Genomic DNA, 18,262 nt, shown 5'->3' on the forward strand with positions numbered 1-18,262 from the left:
ATCAAAACAGCCTCCCTCAAAGCTGTCAAAGAATTTAGACCTGAATCGGAAGCCGAGCTGCAACAGCTTGAGATCATATTTGCCGAAATTACTACGCTTACTGGCCAAAGAATTTTATTATGTTTTTGCTATGGGAGACCCAATGAAGACCCAAGTTGGATGAGTGTATTCGATAATTTTCTGAATGAAGTTTTGACCAGTTCGACAATATGGTAATTTCGGGTGACTTTAAAATTTGCCAGACATCCCCTGGGACTCCATTGACAAGCACATTGGCAATGAATACCGTATGTGAAACTTCACTGGTTCCACTGGTGACATAGCCGGCGAATACAGCCGCCTCTCATCGCTCCCGGCCCCGATGGGCGTTTCGCGAGAGAGACCATTTAGCGAAACGCCCATCGGGGCCGGGAGCGATGAGAGGCGGCTGTATTCGCAGGCTACTGGTGACACGGTTTTTAGCAATTTTTCACGGGCTTAAACCTGAAAAGTTAAAAGTATTAAAAGCTATATTTAAACATCAGAAGGCTAATCTTCATGACTTTGTATTAACATTAAAGCTGCAGTGCTACAGCTCAAAAGGTTTCTTCTTTCTTCACAGATATGACACACAAAGAGCAGGCTATAGTATGTGAAGTGCGACAAAAGTTGCATCAAAATTAATGAGTAAAACATAAACCATTTACTCGGGGATAAAGGTAATAAAATATTCAGATTATTTTGTTTATAAAGGTTTACCTACGGAAGTGCATTAGCATCAGACGTGATTGTGAGCACAGCATGGAATACAGAAAGATGATTTGCGTGACACAGTATTTAAGTAAAGGAATTTGACCTGTATGCAGCGGCGTATGCAGCTACTCTCTTATCATAGAGGAGATAAATGAATGGACTCGGGTTATAAAGGGCGTATGAAAAAGTTTTCATTGAGACAATAAATAAAGTGTTAAAATTGCTGTTGCGACATTTCTTTTTCTTGTTTTGTCACGTTCACGACAAAAACAGCATTTTCTCGCCTTGCTATTTAAAAAGTTTAAAGGCCAAGAAAGGCGTGAACGTCACCAGGCAACAACCAATAGGAACGCAGTATTTGCTATAACTTGCGACCCGTTTTCAGAGAACGGCCATTTTGCTGAAGTCCTTGTATCGGGAGTTTTGTGTCCAAAGGAAAGCGAAAATACTGGTTTCCGGCTAAACTATAAAGAAAAATGTCAAGAAGAATACATCCTGCGTTTCAGACCAAAACTGTCGTCAAACTAGAGTGCAGATATTGTGAACGAAACATTTGTGCTCGCGGCATGAGAGCACTTCTGCTGGCCGACACAAAAGTAGAACTTTACTCGACCGATTTGCCGCCTGAAAAGTGAGTTTCAAGTTCAATTTTTCCCTCAGACGGATGGTAATTGCTTTTAAGTTTTCTCGAGGACGGTCTTTAATACTTTTTTCGTTGTGTTTTAGCGCTATTCAGCTGATTGGAACAGATTACTCAACCGAGAACTGCGAATGTCGAATCAAAGATGTCGCCTGCCTTGGATGGTACGTTCATATCTTAGCAAATCTATCTTTACTGTTTTAAATCACTTTTCATTGACATTCCTTCATTCATTTATTTAGTAATTAGTCGTGATTTTGGAATACTCAGGTTTGTTGTGTTCGTTTCCATTTTCAGTGGAAATGTGGTCGGTTATCATGTAACACTGCCGTGCCAATCTTGTATTCGGTCGTGCAACAACGGTCATTTTTGGATGTTCCACTCAAGTGCTGTTATTCCTGTGGAAAGATTGGATCAAACAGGTTTGTTGCCTACGATATGTCATAGCTCTTAAGGTTATTTTATTGTAGTATCTTGCGGTAGAATTCTGGACTTGAAGAAACACGTGGAAATATAACAGCTGTTTTATTGTTTGAATGCCATGTTGCCTTGTTTAAGCTAGTTTCATCACCCTCTGGACTGTATAAGTGAGGGGAAAATGGAAAGTATGTGTTCAGAATTTGACAGGATCTGTCTGGAAATAACGCTTTTTGATCTGCTTAAAACTGACAGCTAAAAGGGAAACAGCTTTTAAGCTTTGCGGAGATGGGGTTTAATTGAACTAAATTGATATTAACCATTGTGAAGTGAGCAACACTGTCTAGAAAAATATTCTGGATATTTTAGAGAGTACAAACTCGAAAGAACCATGCCTGGGAGTTCTTTTACTAACATTGGTTTTTATTTCAATCCACATTTTTTGTTGTCTTTTTGTTACTTATTAGCTTATATGTTAATGAACATGCTTTCCTGTCAGATTATATGATGGTTGACTTTGTTTTCTTTGGTAAACCCAGGACTGATAAAGAAAGTCTTGACACGTTTACAGGCCTTCTACTGCCAAAGTTAATCCCAGTTTATAAGGCTGTACAGAAATCTTTGCCAAGTCCAAGCAAGGGTTAGAGCAAGGCAATATTGAGTAATAATCTGCCGTCAAAAGTGAAATTATGTAATAGGTGTTTGAAGAAATCCATGTCAAATCCTATGCCTTTTCTTACAACTTTTTTTTAACTAATGTGATTATATTATATCGTCCTTCCTTGCAATTGGCTTGTGTCGTAAATGTTGCCTCTTGTCACACTGTTTTGTCATATCCTAAGCTGCTTTAAAACTATTCAGACCTCGACATCACCAAACTTACTTTGTATGGTTAGTGTGAAATATTTAGTTATATGTGAAGAAACAAATCACAATATTTTGACTTGGAAATAGTAAAATCTGTCTCAAAGTCCTTTCTTGACATCCTGGCTTGGAACTTATTTTTGTGGTTTACCTCTTGATCTATCTGTAGTTTATGAAGGAAAATGTCTAATTTTGTCTTGCATCATCAGGGCTATCACTAATTTTTGAAGTGGGTGGGGAAGTGCAAAAAATTAGCTGGGGGATTCTTTTCCTTTTGTGGTGTCAATCTTTGTTTTTCTGTCAAAGTAGCCAGAGTTCCCACTCGTAATAGTGGAGGAAATTCCTGGCCCTTATTGACAGCCATGGTCAATTTTTCTTGGTTATTTTACAGGAATTCAAATAATGCTATGGGGATCACTTCCAAACTCGAAGGAAGATACTGAAATGAGTGATGAAGACCTCTGGATGGAAGAGTGCTGCAGATAAATAACTATACATAAATTTCAACAGAAAGAAGAGTAATATTTATACCTTAAATGTACAAAGCTGATGTAAATAGAATATAAATACTGAAGAGGAAGTACAAGCCAAGCTGTTATAATTACAGTTTGTAAATGTCAAAAAATGCTTTCTGAAAGTGACGATGCTTTTCCTTGTAAACCAGGAAGAGAACACAATTACTCAACCATTTACTAAATATTTAGTACAGTTACAGTTGTTTAATTTCTTTGTAATGAAAACAAGAAAGTTAATTATTAAAATAGAAGGTAAATAGATATGGTACATGCATAAACTGCAGCTGGTCTCAGATTTTTGTCAACCATTCTATGTGCACTTCTGATGAAGGAAATTGGTTCGATTGTGATCAAGTAAATGTCTAGGTTTGATCACCAGGCCCTGTTTAGAAAATGAGCGTACAGTCAAGTGAGCTGCAGAAAGTGAGCCTAAAAAAATGTGGTGAATTTGTCTGATAGCTCATTTAAAAGGGGCAGTATCATGGGAGATCGATGGGATATATCATGATTTTTGGCCAAAATTCACTAACTTTAAACTTTGAACACTGTGTTACTTAATTTCTCAATTGCTAATTAAAGAAATATTAATAGTGATTCTAAGATGAAAGGTTGAACCAAAATATAGTACAACCCGCGATTTTTAGTGCGTTACAAGAGCAAAATTTGAAAACGTCTGCCAGAGGTTTTCAAATTTGAACCCCTCTCTATCTTGGTCATCTGCCGGCAAAAATATCCATGGATAGTTTCTTTACATTCTGGTAGCCTTTTAAGGGAATTTTGTCATTATATCTTGGCTGCTATCAACCGAATAGCGTCTTTCCGATTTTCAATGTGTTACTAAAAATAGCGTGATACTGTCCCTTTAAGTCAACTGAATCTAAAAATACTTTTAATAGGCAGTTTGATTTCAGGTAAAAGCCAGTGTCATTGTTTGGGATAATTTTGTCTCTATTAGCATGTGAGAGCCAGCTGTTTTTTCCAGCTATTTTCGCCGTGGGTGAAACACAAGCCAGAAAAGCTGTCTGCTCTTGCAAGCTAGTCTACACTTCTAGAGTTAGCTAGCTAGGGTTGAATGAAGTTCTGGTTTGGAGAAGAGTACAGGAACAGTTTTAGACACTCATCAAGTTTCAATAGAAGTGATTTCACTTCATGCACAAAATGTAGTTTAATTATTTTTGCTTAGTATGTGGATTTCGTTGTTTATGAAGCCCAGCATTTACACGTTTTCATTGTGGTGTCCTTTGGTTTCCAAAATATACTATTTTGAAGGAGTTTCTTTTTCACATGAAATAAATCTGGACGTAGTACAAGTTACAGTACAGTTACATCTATGAAAGTTTCAGTTTTGTAGAAAAAGAAAGAAAAATATTGGCAGTTATAGTGCTTTAAAAGTAACTAACTACAGTAATAATTATTCAAAAACTGAAAATAAATGACCATGCAGTATTCAGTTATTGCTTTTTGTGCTTTCATTATTAATAATGTACACCAGCATCTGAATATTTAGCTGCACCTTGAATAATATGCCAACTCTGAAGCTCAAGATTCAACAAATCATTACATTTGTCAATGCTGTCAGGCAGTGCACTGGATCTTGCAGAAAACAGACCTTGGGCTCAGCGCGGTCAAACGCTGTGATTTTCAGCTTTCAATTCACTGTATTTTTTATGTCATTTGGTTGTAGCTGTAATCATTTAATATGATTGACAGCAGCAAAACATGTGAATTGTTGGGTTTTGAAGTTCAAACGTTGCATGTTATTATTTGAAAGGCATAGTAAGATAGTGTTTTCTTCATTGATACTCCAGCTGACTTCACATTTGATCGGGGACGATGCTGTAGTACCTTCTCCATTGCAAAACACATGCAATGGGTCCATTCCTACCCCTCTGAATAACTTCAGCTTATCAATAAAAAAGGAATCTTTTGAAAACCTAAGGAAAAAAAAATGGTAAATGAGCTCCTGTGTAGTTCCAGAAAACATCAATACCTCCTGCATAGAAAGGATTTTTCCGAAGGACCCCAACCCCCCCCCCCCCCCCAACCATATGGATATTCCAAATTGAGCTTCACATTTTTTGGCCTGAGCCTCCACCCCACTGGAATTTCCAAACCCTTCTTTGGGGAGGGGCTGGTGGTGTGGATATTGCTTTAAATAGGTAGTACAAAATTCATTCCTGTGACAATAGCAAGGTCTTGCTTGCAACCATATTGACTTACATCACCAACATGCTAGCTAATTCCTTTTTTTATCCCAAACTGAAGACAGTATTGGTTGACACACTGGTTAAAAGGGCTTTTTGTCATTCTCTTTCACCAGCGCAAGTTGGCAAGACTGTCATACATATATTATGTATTTTTATGGTGCCACCACTGATCTCCCCATGAAAGGGAAATGACTGCAGAGGTTGCTTTCGCTGGGAGACAGTGGTAGTACCAAGAAATTATGTCTTAACTCAGGCGAGCTTTTCAGGAACAACAACTTAAATTTTACAACTTACCATGAAACTGAGAAGTAAGAATTTAGAATATTAAACTTCAAGGAACATTTAAAATCTGTCTAAAGCTTACTTTTTACTTATAAGAGGGGAGTGAAAAAGGAGCATATGTCAAAGAAATGTTGATAGAAGAAAAAATTACACAATACTGAACAAAACATCGATGTGACATTAATTAGCAAGTTTAGTGCAACAAGAGGACTAGAAAAGAATGGCAAATTGACCTGGTGTTGCCAACATGACAGCTGCCAATATTTACGTTAAATTATTTTGGATTGGCCTTCGTTGTCTAAAAATAGAGATTGTGTAAGATGTGAAATGTCTCACTGGTTGTCACTCAACATCTTTTAATTTTAGCACAAGTTGGCAAATATCCTTCCAAATTTGTTCGAGTGGAAAACAAATGCAGGTCAACAATATATTGTACTGCTCACCTCATTTCTTTTAGTGAACCTGACAGTATAAGGCTGCTTGCTTGTTGGGTTTCAAAGGTTTCAATAAGAGATGGCAACCCGCAAAATTTGCCATTAATGCCAAGCAAATTTCCCTTGAATTTTCCGCAGGCTTTCGCCAAACCCAATAGCATTCTAGTAAGAACTTAACTGTCTTTGCACATTTTGCCGTCTGTATTAAAACTTTTGAAACCCACGAGGATTTAGAGTTATTTGCAATGGATTCATTAAGAGAGATTACGCAACTATGACAACATGCTTTATGTGTAGATTTTTAATCTAACAACATAATAGTTTGATCTGCATACAACCAATACTTCTAATCTCTCTTCAAGTATCACGTGTTAAACAGCAAGTGGTTTAAAAATATTTTATCATGCTGATTATGGGCAAAAACAGTTGCTTGGCTGAAATCACACCTTACAAAAATGATGAAAATAACAGTTACTGCCCTAAAGTATAATTTACATCCAGTTTTTTTTAATATATATATATTTTATATAGATTATGTTGCTAACAGAGTGGTTTTATATGAATCACTTATACGTACAAGTCTGTCCTGTGCATCTCTATGAAATGCAGTGGAGGACTTGACCTAACCTAAATCCTTAACCCTAACTAAATCAGTGACAATTTTAAAAACAAATAACCTAGCTTTGCGAAAAGTGTTATAAATAACGATTGTAACCTCACAGCTTTAAAAGAAAATCCGCCAGTCTAGATTTGAAATCAAAATAGGTTGAATGTTCAACAAAACATGACTGAAGTTTGTATATTGTTGACATGCAGTCTTCTTCAGAGCAAGGGTCGTTTTTGCGACATGTTTCGATATTGGCAGATGCTAGAATTATAAAACATTGCAGCTAGCTAAGAAATTCATTGACTGGTCGCTATGATTCCTTCTTAATCACATGGGTATCTATTCCATTTTCTGAGCCGTGATTCCCTTGAAGCGATCCATTGGCCAAGGATGTTGTAACAGCAGTCAAAACTACAGCTTGGTTTTCGCTGTTTGAGTCCGTAAATTGAACGTTGATTTCGGAAGGGACAGTTATTCCACCATTGGCAAACAGAGATCTTAAAACGTTCAACTCCTTTTGCAGTAAAGAAACCTTGTTCCGTAGTTCTTCGTTCTCTTTTGATAAATCCACAACTCGTCTCCGGGTTTCCTCGATTCGTTCCTTTGCTTTCATGCGACTTTTCCGTACAGCAATGTTATTTCTCTCTCTTTTTTTCAAGTAATCACCGTCACATTCTTTCTCTGCACTACGCTTCGTAGCTTTAGCAGTCTTGGAATCCGTATTTTGAGTCGATGATTCCATTATGATGCCTTATTCTGTATACTGGGCTTCCACCAAAGCCGTTCTCAACTCGATTACCTAATTCTTACAGAAAAAGATTCTAACTTGCGCAATCATTTCACTGATTGCGTAAATCGCTTAGCAGCCTAGCCGTGCGCAGCATGAACCACGCATAAAATATTTTATTCGTCCGCTTTCCTGAGTGTGGGTGTGTCGGGGGCTGTCCCTACGGTGGCCCATACCTGCCACGGCAAAACTTACTTTTCCACGGCAAAACTTACTTTTCCACGGCGAAACTTACTTTTTCACGGCAAAACTTACTTTTCCACGGCAAAACTTACTCTTTCACGGCAAAACTTACTTTTCCACGGCAAAACTTACTTTTTCACGGCAAAACTTACTTTTCCACGGCAAAAGTTACTCTTTCACGGCAAACCTTACTTTTCCACGGCAAAACTTACTTTTCCACGGCAAAACTTCATAAAGGGACTGGGACGGGATCTGTTTATAAACAGAATCAAGATGGCGACGGCTTATAGTGACAACGAAAACGGGGTTGAAGATAATACGGAAGAGGTGCTTATAAAATACTATTTTTATCGTGGTTATCAATACAAAGACATCTTAGACTTACTGGCAACCTACAACAACATTGAAATAAGTGAACGGACTTTACACAGACGACTACGGATGTATGGACTGTCCAGGAGAAACCCCGAATATGATGTTGACACCATAATTCTCGAAATTGAAGGCATGTTGGATGGTCCTGATTGTATTGCGGGTTACAGGCATGTATGGCATAGCCTCCAGTTAAAGGGATATCAAGTTCCACGACAAGTGGTGGAGCTCTTACTTCGGGAATTGGATCCAGACGGCTGCCAAATGAGAAAAAGACATAAATTGAAAAGACGTCAGTATCATAACCCAGGTCCAAATGCCGTCTGGCACGCCGATGGATATGACAAACTTAAACCCTATGGTTTTCCGGTTCATGGTTGTATTGACGGCTGGAGTAGAAAATTGTTATGGCTGGTAGTTACTCGATCAAATAACTATCCCGACAACATTGGATCTTACTTTTTGGATGCAGTTAAGACTTGTGGTGGGTGCCCATGTGAACTAGTCACTGATTTGGGTACGGAGAACAAGATCATGGCTTCCATGCAAGCTTTTTTTCGTGACGATGAAAATGCCCACAAATACGTTGCCTCCCCAAGAAACCAAAGGATCGAGGGTTATTGGTCACAGTACCGAAGAAACAGATCAAGTTGGTGGATAAATCTATTTAAGGATCTCGTTGAAGCAGGGGATCTTAACACAGGTGATTCTTTGCAGAAGGATTCTCTTTGGTTCTGCTTTGCAGAACTGTTGCAGGAAGACTTGGACGCCGTCAAAGAACATTGGAATACACATCGAATAAGGAAATCTGGAAATGACACTACTCCTGGAGTTCCAGATGTGCTGTACTATTTGCCGGAAGGAAGAGGTGGGAAGCCCGATTTGCTACTCCCTGTGCCTGACGATAAAATTAGTTATGTCGAAAACCACCTAATCGAGAAGGAAGAAGCTAATGAACACTTTGAATACTTCGAATATGTCATGGATTCTCTTGACCTTAAAAAGCCTACACACTGGAGAGAAGCCTTGGAACCGTACCACAAACTTGTGTCAGTATCATTATCAGGTGCATGATCAGTTATCAAAAATACTGATAAGTCTTATGATTGCTAAATTATTCATGATCATTGTTGTGTAACGTTGCTTTTCATAAAAATTCAAAAACTTGAGTTGCACTTTGACTGTCTACAATGTAGCTCACAAAGCCACACTTTTGCACCTGGAAGCCTGGTTTGTGTAACAATTGGCAATAAAGAATACTCTGACACTGTTACTTGTTTACCAACTTTATAATTACATAATAATTTTTCTCTAGGCAGAACTGAAGATGATGAATAATTATAATAGACCTTGAACAGTCACATTTACAAGTACTTTTGCTTAAAACTGGAACAATCATCTTGACTTTGCTACATTGATGCATACTACAAAAACAAGTATCTCTTACTCCTTTTGAAACACAACGTTGAAATAAGAGTTACTTTAACAATGTCGATAAATTATTAATATTTTGGAGATGGGGGGGTCAGTTACTTTGTTCTTGGGATGGTCTAGCACTAAAGAAGTCCCAGAATTAGCAAGGGCACGATGAAGTTAGTAGGATTGGCAATTTCAAGTTCATTGAGGTTGCATATTTAACAGAAACATTACAATTTGTATAGATAAAAGGTTTGTGGAGAGCAAGTATTGTTGTCCATAAAATATTTCGTAATCAAAATATCCAGCCTTTTTTACTTGCTCACTTCATTCTTCTATTTCTGATACATACTTAGTTGTAGCCCATAACATTGGCGTGCAGTAGGTCAGGTCTGACCAACCAGCTGCAAAGGGACTACATGTACAAAATAACAGCAACCTAACGGAAATAGTATTATAACAACAAATGCCCCTTATCACTTTTTCCACATAAAAAAACAAAACAAATATAACTCAGAAGTCATTAGTCTTATGGATGAGACACAACAGGCTTACAACGTACAACAAAGGTAACTGCATTATATGGAGTGTGCAAAACTGAATCTTGAGACCTGAAATCTTTTTTCCATCTAAAACACTTATCTGCTTTCAAATTTATCCACAATAAGTTTCAATTCAATATTTTTGCATTTCTAGGTTTAAGCTGACAAGTGTCAATAGACACGAACACAAACGTAATGGCATCAGAACTATACTGAATGACAGGAAAGGTCATAACATTCAAGAATGGTCATTCCTTTTGGAGCTCAGTATTACTAAATGTACATAAGAAAATGATCTATTCCTACTAGTATGATCCTAGTGACACTATCAACAGTTAAGGTTTGGCAAAAGCCTGGCCTTTACAAAATGCAAGGACGAAGAGCTCTTTGAACTCATCTGAAGAGCTCATGTGGGCTACAGGAATGGTAATCTCTTTGCCACATGCGCCTACAGATGGAAAACATATTCTGTGCTTAGGGTTGTACTTAAGGCAGTCATGGTTAAAGTACACAGTCACCTTAAACATTTGGTTATCAATTGGTTTGTGTTTCTGTCCAGTTAACCATCCCATGACTCCTGCCACTGTTAAATCTGGATTTTCAAATGTTTCTGCTGCATCTGGAGTTTCACAGTCAAGGTTGGCATCTTTATAATTCCAGGCAACTGCTGCTGAGTGACCTATGATGTTCCCATCTTCAAACAAATTTAGGCAGTCTTGGAAGTGATCCATTACATCTTCTTCAATTCGTCTTCTCGTAGAACCTGATGGTGAGTACTGAGGGTCCATTAGGGAGAACAGGTAATTGGCATCAGTGGCTGGCACACGGATGGGTACTTAAGTATCAACTCTGCCAATCCATAGGTAGACATTCCTTTAAGGAATTCTTTCATGTACAACGAACGGCGATTTACTAGGCTCACTTTCAGAGATCTTAAAATTTCATTGATGTGATCATCATCCACTACCCCAGTGTATCCATGTTCAAAAATCATGTCAGTGAAGTTATTGCAATTTTCACTGACATCGTTCAGAAGTTGCTGTTCTTTTGTTGTCAGATCTGATTCTTCAATGCTTATCATGTCAATGCTTTTTGACATTGATTCATACACACACTGTTCAAGGAAACATGGAGGAGGTCCTCCTTGGGCCAACGAAACTGCTACAATCTCACCACAGGTGCGGAAGGTGCCATTTTGAACATAATATGTAGAGTCTGTGGGACTTCCATCTGGGAACATCTCCTTTCCCATGTCAGAAATAACTTCTGCTAAGAATTCTTGTGACATAGCACCTGCATCAATACCAGCCTCACCATTGAAATGCACTTTCAATACACTTGTGGGTGGAGATTTTCTGGCCTGCCTTTGCCATAATGCAATTGTTCTTGAAAAGGGTGCACAGCGTCGTGAAACAAGAAAAAATTATTGCATGCGATCAACTCTTTCTGACAAGATTTTTACAATTTGGCTTGGGTCTGTCACAACAGTGGTAGAACAGTTAGTGATTTCCTGGTTAGTGATTTCCTGAATACTCTCACTGGTGTTTTCCCATTGTTGGAGCATCTCTGCTAACTGGGAATCTTCTTAAATCTGCTGTTCTGCTGATTGAATGTTTGAACATGAATGATCCAATTCTTGACCACTAGCACTTGGTGAATCGCAGCTTAAGGGTGGAGTGCCATTCTTGTCGACAGAGCTTCTTGAAGGAATAAAGACTGATGCTGACTCAAAGTCATTTGCTGGAGAACTTTCTGGCACATTGATTGGCTTGGAAAGCTCAGTTCTGAGTTGGTGGGATTGTTGTCTTCAGACATTTCAAAGTCAGCTGTTGTGCATAGGTACATTGTTATCCTCTTATAATCTTTACCAAGTTCAGTCCTGTATTTTTCAAGTTCAAAATCTTCTTCTTGTCCTGGTAAATAGACAGCATGGCTACCATCTTCAAACAACAACATATAGTCTTCCTCAGGATCAAATTTCCTGTCAAATGCAGCCCACTTTTCCATTCCTTTACTTAGTATCCTTGCATAACCAGCAGACTTCGTCACTTGAATAGGCAAACGCTTCCCCCAAATTGGTTTCAAGTCATTTCCACAATTTCTCATTTGTCCAATGTTTATTGTCACAAGTTCATCAGGATTAACCTTAACTTTCTTCTTTGGGCGAAATTTTGAACCAGATTGTAGCTGTTTCTTCTTACAAGCCATGTAATCCTCAAAGTACTTCGTTTTTGGCTTTTCTTGCAGTAGTACAGGCTTTCCAAACGACGTTTTGGGACTATTAGGGCCTGCTTCTTGACCAGACAAAGGACACTGAGATGGTGAACCACATTTCCAGCAGAACTTCACACCACTTCTTTGTTTTGCACAACAAGAAGTACAAAATCTACAGAGAAGGAAAAATATATGTCGAGTGACACAGTGTCCAAACAGCTTAAATTCAGGTGCAGAAAGAGTGAATAAGTGTCTAAATTCCACTCTAGTAAAGGCAAGTGTACAACAATTTAATATGCCCTTAGATATCTGAGAACTCAGAAACTTCTCTCTAGTATTCCAAGCAAATTGAACCTTGCTCTAAGCAGTCGATTGTAAAATACTAATTGTTGACAGATAAACAATACCTATTAATTTATAACAGGTCTCAACCCAAAGACAACCAGGGTGAAAAGGCAGCTGATTTTTACATTGCACACGCCCCCAGCTATGAAAACTGTTTGTAAAGATAATATTTGTTGTGAAAGTTAATGAGAAACTTATAAAGCTTTAAGCTTGTATGAGACTAAAGCTTAAGTCAGGCTTAAGTACGTTACAGACTCCAGACAAGGGTCCAACAAGTTAAGCTTAGTTGTTGATTTTAGCAATAAATAAGAGTTGAAGTTAATGAAATGTACTGTTATTTAACAGTTTTACTAGTTGATCTCACTAATTTAAATTTTTGGCAGTTCAATTTCTCCATACAAGGACTTATGCTTTACAATATACCCTGTGCATTCCGTGACAGGACAGACAAAATTTGAGGTTTTATACTCGTGCAATCCCCGCGAAAACCACAAGAAAGGCCTACAAACCGAATTAAACAGTCTAAAAGGTAGAAATAGGGACTAAACTTTAGAAAACCCGTCCACTGAAAAATTACTCATCACTTTCACATACTTACACGAAATCTTCTTCCTGATCCGCCATGTTGGATCCGCCGGGGTGCAGTCAGAAGTTCCCGGATCTAAAATAGCGGGAAACTGCAGACCGAGAGAGACTGGATTCCGGAAGTAAGAAAAAGTAAGTTTTGCCGTGGAAAAGTAAGTTTTGCCGTGGAAAAGAATGTTTTGCCGTGGAAAAGTAAGTTTTGCCGTGGAAAAGTAAGTTTTGCCGTGGAAAAGAATGTTTTGCCGTGGAAAAGTAAGTTTTGCCGTGGAAAAGTAAGTTTTGCCGTGGAAAAGTAAGTTTTGCCGTGGCAGGTATGGGCCACCGTATGTCCCCGTTATGTAACGTAAATATTTTTAATTTTTTTTAAAAATATATTTTATTATTATTTTAGCTTAAAGTCAGGCTATAGGTCTTTCTTAGGTCTTGTATTTCCGTACAAGATCACCCGTATGCTCCCTTAAATCTCTATTTCTTTTAATCTTGAGTTGTGATACTCACTCGAGCAGTCTGTATTTGAGAATTGAGGTCAATTGAGGTGCTGATAAAAACTGCTTGTTCTGCCCCTGGAATTAAAAATAATAACTTGAATATTGTGGCGCTAGGACCGATAACATAAATGATCAGTATCCTGCAGAACACCTCCAGGCGTTATAATTTTGCGTTTTTTCCAAACTCGTTCCCAGAGCCCACGTGTCTTGGCGCTGACCAAAAGACACGTGGGCCTGGGAACGAGATTGGCGTTTTTCTGGCGAGCGGAGACAAGCACGAGACGCGCGCGGAGCGCGAGTCACGTGCCCCGCGTCACACGCCCCACGCTCGCCTGAAAAAACTCAAAACCTGCAGGATAATGATCAGTGGATCAGATTTCATGCGGATTTAACCAACCGTTGCCTTACCGACTGAATTTTGCTGTAGATTCTAGCTTGCTAGGTACCCAACTACTTACTCAGAGTTCTCAATTTCTGTAGGCATCCTGAAATCAGTATTCTTTGTATGTTTGGGTAGAGGGCGACATAACAAGTCAAAGGTACCCTCCAAAGAAAAATAACGGACCGCTGATAGACCAGGCAACTGACGTTATTTATTATTATTTTTTTCTGCGTTTTTTATGCGAGTGTGACTCGCGCCTCGCGCTTGCCTCCTCTTGCCTGAAAAACGCAAAAAAAAAAAAATAATAATAAAAAAATAAATAAATAAGGGACCGATCGTTTATTACGTCCTGGGGGGGGGGGGGGGGGGGTAATTTTTTTAAACCAGCTCTTTTTAGGGGGGTAATTTTTTACCTTGTACGAAAAGTGAGGGGGGTAGAATTTTAAGACATACAAAAGTTACCAACTACATGTATTTTGCAATTATTCTTGTCATCAATCATAGAGTTGGTAAAATCGACTAGAAACTTCTCCATATCGCTACTATTCTTCAGAACGACAAAGATCTTGCACGTAATAGGTTGAGTAATGATATAGAGAGGCAAACCGTGTATTCCATCTAGCAATTTATCTCTGAAGGCTTGTTTATCTGGGCCAAAAAAAAAATGACTAAAAGACGAATAGAAATGGTAGGCTTGTTCAAAATCTTTATATCCACATCCATACATCAATTGCTCCTGTACTGCTCTGAAACCCCGAGCTGCGTTGACCTTCTGTGTACCTTCTTTTGACGACTGAAGAATAGACTCCCGCAATAACAAGACATCGTTATTATCAAGACATTGAAGAGATGATCTAAGGTACGTTCCCTTACTTGAATTTCGCCTCACTTCTCATCGTTTCTCTTGCCAGTTCAGATTCAGAGCTAGCGACTTGCGCACATAGTTTGGTAGCCTTGTATTCAATACAAAGATTGGATAAAAAATCAATTATGATGTATAAAACTTTAAATGGGATGAGACCTGAATATTTAAGATCAAACCTTGTTTTTCGCGATAATTTGAATTCTTATCCGGAGTTTAAGGAATACTGAATACACGCTAACTCTTCCACAACCGCGCACTGATTATTTAAAGAAAAGTTTCTCGTACAGTGGAGCTCAGTTGTGGAACAGTTTGCCAATAGAATTACGGCAAGTAACTTCCTTGAATGATTTTAAGACTAAATTGAAACGCCACAGTTATAAGTAAGATTTTTAAACACGGCCTCCAAGAAAAGCAGCATTTATTGTTTAGCTTTGGTTTATTATGTTTTAACTTTTATAATCCTAGTTAGGTAAATAGATAGTTAGTTGATAATGATAATCTAAGTAGCTGATGGAAAAACCGTGTATAAATAAAGTTATCCTATCCTATCCTATCCTACAACGTAACCAAGCGTTGTGCCCAGGACCTTCTCAACAATTCAACCACCAGGCCAACCATGGGGGTGCGGGGTAAAATTTTCAAACTGTCATTTTAGTGAGGGGGTAAATCTTTTGTTTGAAAATTTTTTGGGGGGGTAAAATGTTCATACACTCGACTTTTGAGAAAACCACCGCCCCCCCCCCCCACCCCCCGCCAGAACGTAATAAACGCTCGGTCCCTAACATAATAATAATAATAATAATAATAATAATAATAATAATAATAATAATAATAATAATAATAATAATAATAATAATAATAATAATAATAATAGTAATAACGCCTGTTCCTGCAGGCAAATCGTCCTTTTTTCCCCTCTTAAGCCTGGTTTACACGTACGACGCAAGCACAAGCGCCTTATGCTTGCGCTTGTGCTTATGGTTGCGTCGTCCCTTGTGTTTATGCTTATGCTTGCGTCGTACGTGTAAACCAGGCTTTAGTTGACAAGCGTACAAAGTCACATTCCGCTCCGTTACAATTTTGGCACTTTTTGAAGGTGGTTCGCCTCGACATTTTCTCAGCTTTTTCCTAAAAATATTTCAGTATTTTCAAACTTCGAGGTTGTCATCAGCATTTCCACGGCATTTTTTTCGTGAGCGAATACGTGTTTTTGATGGTATTTTAACAATTCAGTGACAAAAATCCGAGTTAAAAGCAACTCAGTGTGTGTCGGAATTCGAATATAAAGACGGAACATGCTATTCTCAAATAATTCAATGACAATCTCATGGTTTGTAGAAATTGCAGAAATTTGCGTGCAACTGTCAAGCCACTGTCAAAGTACTGAGAAAACTTAAGCCAATAAGATTACAGTGTTGTAAGACACGTGTTTTTTTTCGTAAAATGGTATAAAAGCGGTCAAGGGATGTTTCAGGATCGCTGTTCCTTCGCGCTATCTGGCTGTTTTTATTTGTTGTTGTTCGAAGTTGACAGAGAAACCAAGCAAAGATGTCCGGTCGTGGTAAAGGCGGAAAAGGTTTGGGAAAAGGAGGCGCTAAGCGGCATAGAAAAATCCTTCGAGACAACATCCAAGGAATTACCAAGCCAGCCATCAGACGTTTAGCGAGAAGAGGAGGTGTGAAGCGAATCTCAGGCCTTATTTACGAAGAGACGCGCGGAGTACTCAAAGTCTTCCTGGAGAATGTCATTCGAGACGCCGTCACGTACACAGAGCACGCCAAGCGAAAGACGGTTACCGCCATGGACGTCGTCTATGCGCTAAAACGCCAAGGACGCACGCTGTACGGGTTTGGCGGCTAACGAAAACGGTGACTTGAATTTGACGGTGATCAGAGAGACTCCAGTGGAAGCATGTAAGAGGCTAAAGAAACAAGACAAACACATTGGAGTTTAGAGCAGTAAATTGACTTTCCGGCTGGCCTGGAAGCTTTTATTTTCAGTAGATGATGTATTATTTTGTTTAACAGATACTTTTTTCCTTTTCATTTATTTCGTTTTCTACTCGGCTGTGTATGTGAAAGCAAAAGGAGTCTTTGTACAAAACTATGCATAGGAACGGAGTCATTTTGATGAAAATTATTCACCTTCGGACGGACTGACGGATGTTAGATAGTTTCACATGTAGATAGACTGACTGTACAAATGATTAAAATTAATTTTGATTTGATTCCGATTTGAAGTTTGTGATTGACTCTCTAGGGTACTATTTAGCGCGTACTCAATTTTTATCTCTCTGCTCGCTAGTTTTGTTTTTGTTAATGAAGCAAGGCGTTTTCTCTAGAGTAAAGTAACTGAAAAGTGTTACAATTCCTCGGCCCCATGGATTTTAAATCTGGAAACAACCTTGCTAATTTGGCATACTACTAAAACCGCTAGATTTCAAATTTCATTTTCATGCAAATATTTGAGCCCGAACCTCCAACATGGCTGCCGTTAACACTTGGAAAAGTTTCTTCATAGCCCCATTGACATCTGTTGATTGAACATGCATGCACCCTTGCCATACTTACCCTCTTAAATTAATGAATAGAGTTGGGTCCCAAAATGTATAACAAATAAATGTATGGAGCCGTGTGGAAATCTTACCAAACACTCTATATCCAAAGAGTGTGCTGGATTCTCAGCTGTCAATGAAATTTTAAGCCAGTTTTCAGCTAATCCCCTACAGTGAAAATTTCTGCCATTTCTCAGCTATTAGCTATTTGTGCATTAGCCTACCAGTGTCAAGTATTGTCCGAAGATTTCCGAAGAACATTCGAGTGATCAATCGATCTTTACGAACACTGCTTATCATTATCCGAAGTCTATCCGACGACCTCACGATTTTCAAAATAATAAAATCAGATGCCTACATTGCTATTGTTGATTGTGGAATGTTTTATGAAATCACTGTACCCTTAAATTGCTGCTCTTCATTTTAATGTGCATTTGTTTGCAGTAATCGCCAAAAGCTGACCCGAAGATCACTACATTGGTCTGTCTCGGAACTAGTCCTAAAGTGATGAAGTCACATTAAACTAAATTTATGAAATTATGGGTTTTATTGAGGTATTCTGGAAGAGTATAATGAATAATTCCTTCTTCCAAAAAATCAGCAACTTGTTGCAATTTGGGGGTGAGATATTAGCTCTGTTATGCTCCAATATTTTGCCTCCGTTCCTAACGTTTGGAACTGCATGAGGCAAAATTAGAAGGATTTGTGTGGAGTCATCGGGGCATAACAGAGCTAACAAATTGTAATAAGATGCTGATTTTTGGCAAGTAGGTATTTTTCATCATGCTCTTTCCGAATATACTAACAAATCCCATAATTTCAAAAATTCAA

The 18,262-nt window shown here is 38.4% G+C and overlaps 4 protein-coding genes across 4 annotated transcripts; 2 read left to right on the plus strand and 2 right to left on the minus strand.

Moving 5' to 3' along the window:
• The first annotated feature begins 1,104 nt into the window (after positions 1–1,104).
• LOC146459102 (protein FAM72A-like) lies at positions 1,105–4,622 on the plus strand. Its single transcript, XM_085089823.1, has 4 exons — positions 1,105–1,363; positions 1,459–1,536; positions 1,670–1,794; positions 3,045–4,622. Exons 1-4 carry the CDS (start codon positions 1,209–1,211, stop codon positions 3,137–3,139), a joined length of 453 nt encoding a protein of 150 aa, XP_084945949.1. The 5' UTR covers positions 1,105–1,208; the 3' UTR covers positions 3,140–4,622.
• Positions 4,623–6,374: 1,752 nt separating this feature from the next.
• LOC146459103 (CCAAT/enhancer-binding protein gamma-like) lies at positions 6,375–7,523 on the minus strand. The gene has a single exon (XM_085089824.1). It carries the CDS (start codon positions 7,438–7,440, stop codon positions 7,009–7,011), a length of 432 nt encoding a protein of 143 aa, XP_084945950.1. The 5' UTR covers positions 7,441–7,523; the 3' UTR covers positions 6,375–7,008.
• Positions 7,524–10,173: 2,650 nt separating this feature from the next.
• On the minus strand, positions 10,174–11,418 carry LOC146459104 (uncharacterized; the record flags this gene model as incomplete). Its single annotated transcript, XM_085089730.1, has 1 exon — positions 10,174–11,418. A coding segment is annotated over one exon (633 nt), but the record flags the coding sequence as incomplete, so codon positions are not given.
• Positions 11,419–16,312: 4,894 nt separating this feature from the next.
• LOC146459105 (histone H4) lies at positions 16,313–17,110 on the plus strand. Its single transcript, XM_085089805.1, has one exon. It carries the CDS (start codon positions 16,426–16,428, stop codon positions 16,735–16,737), a length of 312 nt encoding a protein of 103 aa, XP_084945931.1. The 5' UTR covers positions 16,313–16,425; the 3' UTR covers positions 16,738–17,110.
• The last annotated feature ends 1,152 nt before the right edge of the window (positions 17,111–18,262 follow it).

Source organism: Pavona decussata, unplaced genomic scaffold (genome assembly GCF_977016875.1).
Source record: "Pavona decussata unplaced genomic scaffold, jaPavDecu1.1 SCAFFOLD_223, whole genome shotgun sequence".
In the NCBI taxonomy this organism is placed as follows: Eukaryota; Metazoa; Cnidaria; class Anthozoa; order Scleractinia; family Agariciidae; genus Pavona; species Pavona decussata.